The sequence below is a fragment of the Peromyscus californicus genome, unplaced genomic scaffold, assembly GCF_007827085.1.
Source record: "Peromyscus californicus insignis strain IS unplaced genomic scaffold, ASM782708v3 Scaffold_4__1_contigs__length_199733344, whole genome shotgun sequence".
In the NCBI taxonomy this organism is placed as follows: domain Eukaryota; kingdom Metazoa; phylum Chordata; class Mammalia; order Rodentia; family Cricetidae; genus Peromyscus; species Peromyscus californicus.
Window position 1 is genome coordinate 98,227,176 of NW_026294562.1, and position 14,504 is coordinate 98,241,679.

General features: G+C 39.5%; 1 protein-coding gene across 1 annotated transcript; it reads right to left on the minus strand.

The window, feature by feature from the left end:
* Positions 1–5,287: 5,287 nt before the first annotated feature.
* Positions 5,288–6,277, minus strand: LOC128123967 (olfactory receptor 52P1). The gene has a single exon (XM_052760224.1). The coding sequence runs from the start codon at positions 6,275–6,277 to the stop codon at positions 5,288–5,290; it is 990 nt and encodes a 329-aa protein (XP_052616184.1).
* Between the last annotated feature and the right edge of the window lie 8,227 nt (positions 6,278–14,504).

Here is a 14,504-nt window from a genome sequence, read left to right on the forward strand (position 1 = left end):
TCTTTTTTAAGATATACATTTCATTGACTTATTTTTATTTCATGGCATTTAATTTTTAATATTATGTAGAATTATTAAATTAAGTCGATTGATGTATACTTCACCTAAAATATTTTATGCTTATTTTTATAGAAATTTATTGTCAGTAATATTGAAAGGCATTGTTCTTAATGTCCAGCTCTACTCAGGAGTCTATGCAACTGATCTAAAAAGATGAAACTATTCCTACTGCCGACCTGAGAGCTTCCTTCCTTGCTCATCATCCTTCCTCCACCCAGTGTGGATTGTGACAACGAATTGTCATCCTCTCTCTTCTTCTCTGAGAAAAATTATTTTGAACTCCACCTGGGTGGTGTCATGTGGTATTGTCTTCCTGTGTGGGGATTATTTCTTTTAGGGCAATGTTCTCTGATTCTACTTGTGTTGTCACAAATGCCAGAATTTCTTTCTTTTTAAGGCTGAATAGTGCTTGTAAATTGATACCATATTTCACTTACTCCCTAACTTTGTTACTGTGAATACGGCTACAGTAAATGTGTTTTCAAACACTGCTTTGTCAAGCTGACTTCAGATCTTCTGGGTAAAATCTGAGAAGTAGGATTACTTGATCACGTGGTAATTCTGTTTATTTTTCACTATTTTCTTTTAAATCTTCCCCTTAGTTAATGTTTCTGCTATACAATTAAGACTAGAAGCGAGTTTGAACTCATAGAAAATAAAGCATGTTTTACTTTTTAACAATTAAATTCTGGATGACATAAAATGTGTTTCTTCCATCAAAGAACGTTTCATATGCAAATATTGAAGATAGCATGGAAGTTTTATACTGAAAAATAAATTCTGCTGTTCCATACCAGCTTGGTCTTTTCTAAATTTACCCTTAGTCCTCTTCTCAAACGCTTTACCAACGTCTCTCTCCTGCTATGGTAGAGCGGAGTGCTGATTGCTTTTTGTCAGAAGTTACCGAAACAACATTGAAAACAAGTTTGGGACAAAGCACCCTATGCTTGAAGATTTAACCAATAATACTTAACAGAATTTTATAACTTACTGTCATTATGAGCAGAACCTCACAGCCTGGAGTCTTGGCAATGGAAGGAGAAATACAGCATTTTGATAAAGACAATTTCACATGTAAAGAGGATATATTCTCACCTAAGAGTGGGACAGAGAGCATCGACTTCTAGAATTTATAGTAAATATTACCAGCTCAAGAACCTAAGGATAATAAGCCCCCTTTGGAGGCATGAGGGAGAAAAGCCAATAGAGAAAGCTGAATTCCTATGGTGTTAAATCCCTAAAGTATAACAAGGAAATTAATTTAGAGGCATGTTTCTTATTAATGTAATCTGACACCTTACATAAATAGAAAAAACATCCTCCTTCAGGAAAGCAAAATGATCCTATACTGGATAGGAACTTTTTTACTGTTCTTATGCATAAAAATTCAAACAACTATAAAGTCTGTGATTATAAATCTTTGAATGTTTTTAAGAAATATTCAGAGGCTGGAGAGATGGCTCAGAGGTCAAGAGCATGGCTGCTCTTCCAGAGGTCCTTAGTTCAATTCCCAACAACCACATGGTAGCTCACAACCATCTATAATGAGATCTTGCTCCCTCTTCTGGCCTGCAAGGATACATGCAGGCAGAACACTGTATACATAATAAATAAATAAATCTTTTTCTAAAAAGGAAAGAAAAATTACTTACTTCAGTGTCAAGGAATTTTAAAAAAGCAATATTCATTCATTCAAAAACAAAGTGATCATTACTCCTAGTCTCCTAAAATTTATTGTCTAGTGGGAGTAAGGGAGCATAACATTAAATTTAAAAGGAAACAATTACATGAACATAGATTAGATAAGTGTCTCCAAGTCAAAGTACTTAGTGAGGCACAAAAGTTGACACATAGACAAATGCAACAGAAGAGAGAATCTGAAAATAAACTCCACATAGCTACAGCCACTGTGTCAAGAAGATACATTGGAATAAAGACAGCCTCTTCAGTAAATGGTTCTGAGAAAACTCAATATCCACCTGCAGAGGAATTACATAGACCCATGCTTCTTATCATATATATATATATATATATATATATATATATATATATATATATATATATATATATATATATATACACATATATGCAATTAGTAGTTGTTAGGAGTGAGGGGTTCAAGGGGCCACACCATTGCCCTCTGAGCCTATGAGGAGTTCATTGCTGGGGGAAATGTAGAGGTATTTCTTAAATGGTATAACCACTATTACATTGCCCATACTCTGACAAATAACTCCTCAGTCACATTTCTGTGAGAAATCCTAATTGAACTAGTTGGGTCACCAAAAATATATTTTTAAGACATAAAAGTAGAGAAAGGGATAGTTTGGAAGAAGAAGGAGGAGGAGGAGGAGGAGGAGGAGGAGGAGGAGGAGGAGGAGGAGAAGAAGAAGAAGAAGAAGAAGAAGAAGAAGAAGAAGAAGAAGAAGAAGAAGAAGAAGAAGAAGAAGAAGAAGGAGAGTAGCAAGAGTAGAAAGGATGAAAAAGGTGATGGCATGAGACTAATATGATCAAAATCCATTATGTACATGTATGAAATTTTTACAATTAAGCTTGTTATTATGAAAGATTTGTGTGTACTAAAAATCTTTTTGAAAAAGAATGGTTATTGGTTAAGAATATAATTCAGTAGCAAAACAATTACTTAGTGAAAAGTATAAGACTAAGCTTGATCTTTATCAACACACACTAACACACAAAGGGATATAGAAGGAAATTAGCTATGAAGAAAACATACTAGTGAACTCAAACAAATTGTGAACCCAAGAAATAGAAGTGGATGATGGGATGAGGTTTCATCAGCATATTTCAGGCTTTCTTGAACATGAAAGGAAGTAACAAAAAATGAATACATCAAGAAAAGAAGAAATAATGGTTATAGATGCCAAGATTTCATACACAGATTGGAATTTGAAGTCGTTTATTTGAATCATTTTATTTAACTCTATGGTACAGAAATTAGTGTACATTTTAAGCATGGAGAAAGGTATTGTAGAAGGCAGTTGAGTGTGATTAAAAAAATGTATCATTATAAAACATGCAATGAGTAAAACCACAGAGAGTGCTGAGAGCCCCATTAAAATGAGAAGTCATGAACAAGTAGAAACACCTATGTGTGCACTTGCAGGAGTTTATTCGGAAACATTGCAAGCCCCTAGCTCAAGAACCTGAGACAGAGTACAGAAAGTCCTAGAGTTACAAAAGTAGGTTGGGATCTTTGGTGCCAGCAAGATGTCAATTCAGAGAATGAAAAACTAACTCAGTAAAGAAGTGTCATATTTAGATTTGTATGTACTTTTTTTTTCTTTTTCTCTTTTCAGGGTCGAGTAGGAATTGAGACAGAGGCTTGTTATATAGCACAAGCTGGTCTTGAACTTGTGATTTTACTGCCTCAGTTTCAAAAATGGTGATATCATAGGCCTGTACTACCATGCCCATCTGGAATTAGATACAATTCTTAAAAATATGTTAAGGTTATCTCAATACAAGGACTGACATGCAAAGTGACAACTGGTGACAGCCTGTGCATTCTTTGGTCTTCCCATTGACTAGTATAATGTTTCCCTTAAAAATGGTACCTTGCATACTTTACTAAATTAAAATATATGCAAACTGTTTTCTCTGCCTGTCTGAAGTACCAAATCAACAATACTTATTTTCTCAAACATGGGAATTTTCAAAGGATAGATCTTAGTTTTTCTCTCTCAAGACTGATGCTTTCCGAGGACAGGAGAATGTGTAAATGTCCAGGAGTCTTGTGTCCCATCAACATAGGACAACAGGATGACAAAAAAAAATGTCTCCCATCAAACTAAAGGTGATTATTTTTAGTGGCATATAGTAACACACCAACTGTTTGAAGTTACTCTTCTTGGAGACCTGGAGGCTTGTGTGTATAGTGACCAGTTTCTAATCCCCATTTCACTGATGCGGTTAAGAACTCTTTACCAGGGACTGGAAAGATGGCCCGCTGGCTAAGAGCTTGCTGCTCTTGTAGAGGACCTGAGTTCAGTCTCTAACAGCCACATATTGCAGTTTTCAACCATCTCTAATGCCATTCCCAGGGGATCTGATGCCATCTTCTGGAGTTCACAGACAATACACACACAAATACATGCAGGTTCAACACCCATAGAAATAAAAATAACTCAAAAGAATTTTTTTTTTTTGGTTTTTTTGAGACAGGGTTTCTCTGTGTAGCTTTGCGCCTTTCCTGGAACTCACTTGGTAGCCCAGGCTGGCCTCGAACTCACAGAGATCCGCCTGCCTCTGCCTCCCGAGTGTTGGGATTAAAGGCGTGTGCCACCACCGCCCAGCTCAAAAGAATTTTTAAAGACCCTTTTACCACATTCAGTTAGCTAAGAGTAAACTTGCCCATTCTTCATTATTAAAAAGCAATTGATTAATAAATATTGGGTGAATAAAAGAGTAGCTAAGATTTCCCAATCTGGTTTGTTTGTATACATGATTATTCTTTCCAAGGTCAGGGGATAAAAGTCAATGACTTTACAAGGGTCCTCCTAGTAATGACATGCAAGTACATCTTAAACATAAGTACATATTTTCAGGGATAATATGCAAGGTCATTTGGATTTATGTTGGTTCCTTGGAGACTGGAGGCAGGGAGCTATGTGTGAGATGGACAGCTTGAAGTTAAAAATGAAGGTATGTCCCAGTCTCTCCAGTCCGCTCATCCACAGAGGTTCTAATGTCTTATGCAGTGTTCTCAGTTCAAGCCTCTGGACAGCTGTTAACTCCCATTGTGTTTATTGAAAATTCGCTTCTCTCTTTCCCTCTTGAAGGTCTAATGGGGAAAGATAGGGTTTGTGAAAAAGCTTAAGAATTTCTTTGCCATTGTCCTGTCTTCTGATTCTTCCTAATGCTGTGAATTTGAACTTCATGCTTGGGATGCTGGGAGAAGTCCAGAAAGTGTGGGAACCCCATGACTATGCAGAAGCTCTTCTGAACTGGGTACCTATCCAGGGCAGGGGAAGCTTTTTCTATGTCTAGATGGAAGAATGTTCTTATGTTATACTTCTCTGAATCAAGGAGAAGAAACACAGAGCCCCCTCCCCTCTTCGGTGATTTATGGATATTGTAAGTGAACAGAAGGTTTTACAGAGGATCTTATCCCAGCATTAAAATATTTTTCCAGTTTCAAATACTAAGAATTTCTTAATCTCAAAAAGATGTTTTTTCAATTTTATGTACTCTATATACTCCATAATTACTTAGATGTTTTGAGTCCAGTTCCTTGTCCCCACTGAAACACCTTGGCAACCCTTTCACGAATCTCCCTGGTCTTCACTCCGTATACCATGGGGTTAAGAGCTGGTGGGAAAAGCAGATAGACATTTGCTAAAAGAATATGAATGTGGAGTGGGACATGATGGCCAAAGCGGTGTGTAAAAAAGGAGAAGAGGGCTGGTGTGTAAGAGATAAGGATGACGCAGACATGGGAGCCACAGGTACCTAGAGCCTTGGACCGGGCTTCTTGGGATGAAAGGCGAAGAACAGCTTGTGCGATGAGGGCATAGGAGAGACCAATGCAGAATAAATCAACCCCAATGACCAACAGTGCGGCTGTCAACCCATACACACGGTTGGGCCTGGTGTCTCCACAGGCCAGCTTCACCACGGCCATATGCTCACAGTATGTGTGTGGGATCACATGGCTTCGGCAGAAGCTCAGACGACCAATGAGGAAGGGACATGGAAGCATGAGCAGGGAGCCTCTCATCATAGCTACCACCCCAATTCGAGCAATGATGGTGTCAGTGAGGATGGTAGAATAGCGGAGTGGGTGGCAGATGGCCACATAGCGATCAAAGGCCATGGCCAACAGCACCGTGGACTCCATCATGCAAAAGGCGTGAATGAAAAACATCTGTGCCAGGCAGGCGGAGGCAGAGATATGTCCAGCTCCACACCAGAGAATAGCCAGTAGCTTGGGTACTGTGGAGAAGGAGGCAGCCAAATCGATGGTCGAGAGCATGCACAGGAAAAGGTACACAGGTTTGTGCAAGGCTGGCTCTGTGGCGACAACAACCAAGATGGTTATATTGCCCACAATTGTGGCTGTGCCCAGACAGCACACTGGAAGTGAGAGCCACATATGGAATTTCTCTAGACCTGGGATGCCCAGGAGAAAGAAGAGAGAAGGATCCGGGTCTGTGTGATTAGGAGACTCCATGGTCTGGGCTATGGTGCTGGACATCATCTCTGGTCAGAAATCCCCATACAGTATCACATTGCCTGGAAAGACAGCATAAGATGAATATATGAATGAGATCACAATAACTTTCACTAGCTACAGAATGTTTGGAAAACTATTATTCTTAAAAATGATAGTCATAATCATACCATTTATTTCTTAAGTTAGAGGAATTCTATATATTAATATTTGCAAAAATGTTTGCATAGTGCATAATAGATGAGTGTTTAACAAAATAAGTAACTATGGGAAAGTGTTCAAGTCAGTACTTAAATGAACTATGATTGCAGCCTAGTTAATAGTTCTTGTCTTCAAAGAAAGGAATGCAACCCTTATTCTGGGAATGTAGCTGAATACTCATGCAATATAGGAAAATATTAATTTAGGGCCAACAGTCCTGAAAACACAGCTTACTGGTCAAATTGGACATCATTTTTTAATATCTAAGTTAAAAACAGTATCTGATTTGAGATCTGCTTCTTAGTAATTAGTTTTCAAGTTGCACATACAGTCATTTCTATTCTTCATTAATCCATGGATTTTTTGTGTAAGTACATATTTGTTTTTGTTTGCACACATATATTGACATTTATATTTTGTATATACTCAATCACATTTACATTGCCCATTTAGTTTTAGCAATTTCCATTGAAATATAAATGAATGGAATAATAAGACAAGGGGCCATGTAACTGTCCCTATGTTTGCTTATGCTAAATATTTAAAGATTCTGTGTATTTTGAGTGACTTTCTTGATGTCTACATGTAACTCAAAGTTACTGTAAATGTTCACAGAAATTTAAATGCTTAGTTCCTCCACTCTCATCAGAAACCCAGTAAGATGTTTCACCTCCCCCTTACATAGTGAAGTTGACTCTCTTTCAAACTTGGTTGTATTTCTGAAAGGAAAGTTTCACCTTTATCACCCCTCCATCAGGTCTCTATTGTTGCTCTATCTATAGTACATGGTCATCTGAAAGACAAAATTACATCAAATCCTACTCATTCTGACTCTTGCATAACAGCAAGGAGAGATTTTTTTGAAGACTACCTCAATTTGTACCTAGACAGTAATGACTCGTCTCTGTGAAAATCATTTTGCCTGAAAGTTTTCAAAATAGGAATAAGAGGCTCACTGCCTAGAAGTCTAAGTGTACTTATTCAATTGCAATGTGCAGTACTGTATATAACTGGCCCTATTCCAGATGCTGGAGATGACAGAAAAATCTGTACAGAAGGACCAGGATGTGTGAGTGATTGAAGACAATTCATCAGGAAGGAATCGTTTCTTTGCCACAATTCTTTCTCACTCTGTATACATGTTAAAAGGAATGTGTGTAAACTTTCCTGATCCTTAATACATCAACTAGCTACTTGGTTATAGTCACTAGAAAACAAGTTCTCAGAAGACACTTCCTGGCTGTCTGTGAAACCTTTCCTGGCAGGGGAAGCTGGCAACGCAATTTGAGTTGCTTTTGTGTCTGAAAGATTTTGATTCAGCAAACCAGACATCTGCACCCCCATCCTTGAGTATATCTGTGAAAGTCTAAATCTACCATCCATACACGGGGACAGTCAGTCTAGCTAATTTTTCCTGTCAGCTTAGCTAATTATAGGAATCAGTCTTCTAAGTTTCTCACTGCTTTGTGGAACAAAGGCTGAACTGTGAGGGCTTGTTTTATTTACCAGAATTGCATAGTGTGGGAGAAGACATCCTTCTACTAGTACAAAGGAATAACGGTGCCCAAAAAGTGAGGGACACAGTGCCAAGGTTAGGGGACAAATCCTAAAGCTGTTTTAGGGGGAAATTAGGGTAGCACACAAGAGAATTACAGACAGAAAGACAGACAGTATTCATAAGCAATATTTTTCATAAGCCTTGCTTATGAATTTCCTCCATCAGATTAGTTGATCATCTGGTGGATTGGCCTTATAAATATCAGCTGTTATCTACTGCATATCTTTTCGGACCCCAGCAACACTTCCCTACTACACAGGTGTTCCTTTGATACAATATAAAGAGATATAAGAAAAACTAAACTCGGTCAAGAAGCCCAAGCAAGTTGGTAAACAAGATCAACTATTGGTAGTTTTTAACTGTTTTTTCTCAAAGACATGGGGGATTACCAAAAGAAATAGAGCTTGGTGATAAACCTATTCTAATTACTGATCGATGTCAATAAAGCACATGACTCAACAGGAGAGAGAGAGAGAACTGTGGCTTATAGCAGAGAGTTTGTAAAGGGTTGTAACATGCTGGTATATGAGGTCATGCCTTGGGGACAAGGTTGAGCAAAGATCTTCATATCCAGTCCCTTTGAGCCAGGGACTTGTCTTCTCTAAGGAAAAGCACATCAAGAAGACATTTGGGGACTTAATCAAATATATGGCCTTTATTGATGTGATTTGCATTTTCTAAACATCTACTTGGTTATAGTCAAGCAAGAATGTAATAGCACATCTCGTGCAATCTATATGTGAGTCCACCGGGGATAAATCTTTGGGTTTACCTCTCATTAGTAGCATTAGTATTTTTCTTTGGATCCCTATAATTTCCTGAACCATAAGATAGAAATAATGATACATTGCAAGATTATGAGAATTTAAATAAAAGGACTTACTGAACTCTGTGGCCCATATAAGTTGCTTAATAAATGCTATTTACTATGCTCAATCTAATTTGTACTAGTATCAGGCAAACATTCATGAACAAATACCTTTTCAGATTTTCCTGTATGTCCTTTAGTGTCTGATTAGGATGCTGGAAATCAGATTTCCAGACTGCCCTTGGACAAACTAGAGGCACTCAGCTGTAGTATATATGAACCAGATTTGCTTCCTAGGCTAATATGCATCTCTGTTTAGCACAGATCACAGACCTAGAGTCAGACTGCAGAAGCCCAGAGGTCCTGCTTTCCATATTTCCTCCAACTGAGTCTACATCATACAACACACATTCTTGATTTTTCAGTCTTCTCTCAAAGCCACTCACCCACATCCAGTACGCTTGACCTGGTCATTCTTAGTGTTTCCTTCCTTCTCAGTAGTTTTCTGGCTCTATGCTTTAGGACTTGATTTCCTGTAGATGCTGCAGGAAGTACAAATTACCACATATCATTTAACTAGCTGTCCTAGCTTAACATAACTGAGCATGACTTACATGCCCTTTTCTCTTCTAAAAACTCTGAACTTTACACTTGCTAGCCCTTCAGAGGGCCACACATTCTCATCCTCTGTTCAGTCCCACGATCATCATTCCACCTCCTTCCCATGTCTGCAGTTTCACACATAGCCTGCACAAAACCCTTTGTGAAACTGCTGAACGTTGGCCATCGTTCTCCCTTTCCCAGGAGAACTCATCCCTTTATCCCATCACTATGCCAAGTCCTACTATGCCATTATAGCCAATGCCTCCAGAGCAGTAAAAGTTCTCACAACCCAATTGGGGCTTGAAGCCTCAAAACTGTGCCAATACCAGCCCCTGTCAGTCTGTTTTCACAAGAGCACACCTAAACTTAGGCTTCCTCTGTCAATTGTGAAAATCAAAGTGAGTGGTGTGTGTGTGGTGGGGGGGGAGTCAAGATCAGGAATCACTGAAGTTAGACTGATTTCCTCTACCCAATTTCTTGCCTTTGATCTCTACAATGTCTACTTCACACAAATTTCCCTTAAGAATTAATTTTTTTCTATTTAGTAATTTGCAAAATGTTAAGATGAATAAATTCCTTAATCTGTCTTCACAGTGCCTCCCATTCACAGGTCTGGTTAGCATGTACCTTCCTCCTTGCTCTATTGTCCTGAGCCCCACTGTGCTGGTTTCAAGGACCCAGTCAAATGGCAAACTAGAACTCCTAAAGGAAGCTGCTAACTAAAACTTCAAATCAGACTATACAAAGATGATTTCTCAAGAAATTCCACTTCTTTTAGATTTCCCAGTTTTCATGATCATCATGGGGAAATCTACAGAGACAACTGAACCAAGTTCATAAGAACTCACAAACTTTAAACTGACAGCTGTGGAATCAGCATGAGACTGGACTAGACCCTCTGTATATGGGAGACAGTTGTGCATCTGGATCTGTTTGAGGGCTCCCTGGCAGTGTGATCAGAATTTATCCCTGGTGCATGAGCTGGCTTTCTGGATCCCATTACCTATGGTCAGACACCTTGCTCACCCTTGATGCAGGGGGGCGTGAGGGGGGGTTGGTCCTGCCTCAACTGAATGTACCAGGCTTTGCTGCCCACCCCCCATGGGAAGACTTACTCTTTTGGAGGAGGAGATAGGGAGCCGGAGGGAAGGTGGGGAGGGGAGGGATGGGAGGGGGATCTGTGGTTGGTAGGTAAAATGAATAAAAAATTTAAATTAAAAAAATAATCTCAAAACAAACAAAAAAACCAAAAAGAAATTTCTCGTTTTCTCTGCTTTAAAGCAAATTTCTCATGACCAATTTCACAGACAGAGTTCTCTCAAAGGATAGATCATCCTGGTTTTTTTTAGAGTTTCTTCCCACCCAAACTCACATGACCCTCGAAGAGCATAAATGAGAAGGTGCTGCATCCTGAAAGCTCCTCATGAAATCAAAGAGCCTTTCTTGTTTCCAAACCTCCTCAGCCATCTGAATGAAGAGCTCAGAAACTGTTACACTGAAGAAGCTATTATACTGGACCTCAGGGACCCAGGGGAGTTTGGTGGGTTGCACTGAGTTTAAAACTTACTGCCATCTAGGGAGCTTCTGTTTCCTTGGAAATTAAGCACCATATTTTGTTTTTTTGTTTTTTGTTTTTGATTTTTGTTGTTGTTGCTGTTGTTGTTGTTTGTTTGTTTTGGTAGCTCTACAATCTCTTTTATTAAGGAATTTTTTATTCATTTTACATACCAACCCAGATCCCCTTCTCTTCCCTCCTCCTGCCCCCCCTCCCCCGCAGCCCTCTCCCTCAACACCCGCCCCATTCTCTCCTCCAACAAGGTAAGGCCTCCCATGGGGAGTCAGCAGAGCTTAGTATACTCAGTAAAGGCAGGTCCAAGCCCCTCCCCCTGCATCAAGGCTGAAGCAGCATGTTTTCAATCCTGGCTGACCAGGTCAGAATGTATAGACCAAAGCAGGGAAGACAACATTTTAGTCTATTCCCTAGGCAATTTTACATCTCTTTGTTTTGCTTTGCTTTTTAATTTCCCACATTTCAATGCCAGTTTAGCAAAGGGCACCTGACATTTTAAAGCCACTGAGGCTATCAGAGATCATGTGATCCTAGTCTCTTTCCATTTCTAATGCAGCTCCATTCCCTGAGGATCCTAAGACATGTTACTCTTCTTTTTGCTCTGTGATTATCCCCGTCCCATTCTGCTATGGTTTCTGTTTTCTATTTATAGTGTCCCCAGACTGGCCTTTGTTGCTCAACCCTGCTTGCTTTGTGAGATGCCTCTCCACCTGTGAAAGATAGAGGAAGATGGTAGAGAACTCAAGAGGATATTATACTCATTTGTAAAACCTAGGTGATGTGACTTGTTAATGGTGTTTCACTACATGGAATTATCTTAGGAACTGAGAAAGATGGAGAAGGCTTATACATTAAACATCACTAAATCTGGATCTCCAATACATTCTTCTGGGAACCTATACATAGGTCCATCTATAGCATCGTTGTTCATCTCAGTAAAATGTTTTGTCCAAGAGATCTTTTGCTTTAAGACTATAACCCGGTTTTCCACAGGACTCAATCACTAGCGCTCCACCACATTAATAATACATTTGAAAGAACCTTACTGTGAATGTAATTTACTTCATTGTACATCCCAAACCCCCTGCAGGACACAAATGAGTATCTTAACATCCTAATCTGAGAGAAACAGCTCCTGCAAAATTTAGGTCCTGACATCATACAGAGAGGCTCCATAGATTTACAGATCTTTCTGTGAAGTACAGCAGGTGGTTTCCTCTTGACCTGTGCAAATGCTCCTCTTATTTACCCTTTCAAAAATAACTCAGCCATCATGGGCTCTCACCACAGCTATTAGTTAGGTCTGAGTTCTGGTCACCTGCATATGCTTGATCACAGTTTCTGAAGGACTCGAGCAGCCAGTGGCATACAAATTCTACTCCATTTCCATCTTACCTGGGGCTTTTGTTAAACACACATTGCTAAACTATACCATTGCAGTTACCAGTTAGTTGAAATTTTCCAGTGTAAATAACAAGCAAAACCTCCAAATGTCCCTTTCTAAGAAGGTTCCAATTAGTTTTGATGCTTCGAGTGCTGGGCATGTAACCAACCACTACTCTAAGACAATGACCATTCAAGACAACAATTGGCTGAGTGTTCCTCCACAGCTGCTAGTTAATTTCACTCTGGATGTGTTTGAGAAAGCAGAGTAACAATCAGTTTTAGTGAGCTATCTTTAAAATCTAGAGCAGAATAGAGCATGAGGAACTTTCATTTCCCAAGACTCCACCCTCCAAATTTCATATCTAACTAGAGATAAGTAGTTCAATCCATCTCATTGCAAATAATTAAACAATTACATAATGCAATAACAAAAACAAAAGAGAAGAAACAGCACATGATTTAGGTAGTTGGTTGGTTGGTTGGTTGGTTGGTTGGTTGGTTGGTTGGTTGGTTGAGGTAAGATCTCACTATGCTGCCCATGTTGATTTGGAATTAGCTATATAACCAAGCAGGAAGGCATTGAACTCTTGATTATTTAGCCTCCAGTGCTAATATTGCAAGTCCTGTCAAGAAATGGACTTTGAAACTCTTTTTCTCATCCTCCATGAGCAAGTCGACTCAGAAAGTTCTGGGGAAAGTCCCGGATAGCATATTCCGAAGAGGAAATTGTAAGTTATTCACCAGGGAAGACTGCTTGGACATGACTTAAGTCAATATAAAGTCTTTATTAGCCAGCTTGCGACTACATTGGGTGCTCAGGATCCCAGTGTAGCACTGAGCCTTTTTCAGGATGAGCTTTTAAGAACAAAAACCTTGGCCAGGATTGACATACTTCAGTTAACAAGAACAGTTAGCCAGAAGCAGAACTACAGAAGCCAAAAGGCAAGGTTAGTATATTTAGAGACCTTCCCAGAACTATGAACTTTGATGGATTAGGCCTTCCTTTCTGTTAGTTTTGACAGGTGGAACTGTCTACATGCTGAGTTTTATATCCTGAATGGTATTTCCATTATGGATTCAGTTGTGCTGAGGTTTCAGGGCCTACTAAGTTCCAGGGCCCTGTTACAGAAATAACATCTCCTATGGCAGGTCAACTTGATGAGGCTGGACTGAATTCCTTAGAGTTGTCTTTCTAGTGTGATTTCATATAAAAGGGCTAGTAGAGATAGCCTCTGGTGACAGTGAGATAGAGTGAGCCAACAGCCACACACACGCACACAATTTCCAGTTGTTCAAATACCAACATTGGTGCTTTGCAAATGGGACTCCATAGATATACTAGAACATCCTAATCAGATGACTTTCGATTAGGGGCTGGCCAGTTAGTCCTGAATGATCAGAGGGAAGATTTTGAAAGTAAGTTTGGGATTGCCTTGGGAAAAGAGACCCATGTCTAAAAAACTACCTTCATCTCATGCCTGGAAATCGCCAACCTTCTTGTAATCTTTACTTTCTGACTGCCTGCTCTCTGGATTTCAGTGTTTTCCCAGGCAGCCCTCAGACATGTGTAAGTTAAACCATGCAGTGTGTGCGTGTCTGCGTGTCTGTGAGAGAGACAGACAGAGACAGAGAGACAGAGACAGAGAGACATGGAATGAAAAGCTTTAATACAGCAACCAAAAAATAATAGTAATCTTAATTTGTTTCATTGTTTCAGAGAGAGAAGAAAGGAGAAGGGAAGGAAGGGGAAGGAGGAGGGAGGAAGACAAGGGAGGGGGAGGAAGACAAGGGAGGGTGGACACATCAGCCACAGGAAATATGGAAGTGCTGTACAATGTTAACAGAAACCTAATGGAAATAGGTAGAAATCATAGGTCATCATATACTTTTGAAGAAAATATAATGAAAAGCACAGGTGGTAGGATATGGGGGAATCAAAATGAGGAAAGTATCAGAAGAACTGGGTGTGGCATGCACACCTGTAATCCCAGAATTCAGGAGCCCGACAGAGTAGAATCACCAAGGATTCAAGGTCAGCTTTGGCTACAGAAAGAGACTGTGTCTCAAAAAGGTAATGCCATGAGAAAGAAATCCAATCTCACCTTGTGCGATATGACTTCAGTTA

Bases quoted from the DNA above. Each gene is read 5' to 3' on its own strand.
- LOC128123967 (XM_052760224.1), bottom strand. From the start codon at position 6,277: ATGTCCAGCACCATAGCCCAGACCATGGAGTCTCCTAATCACACAGAC.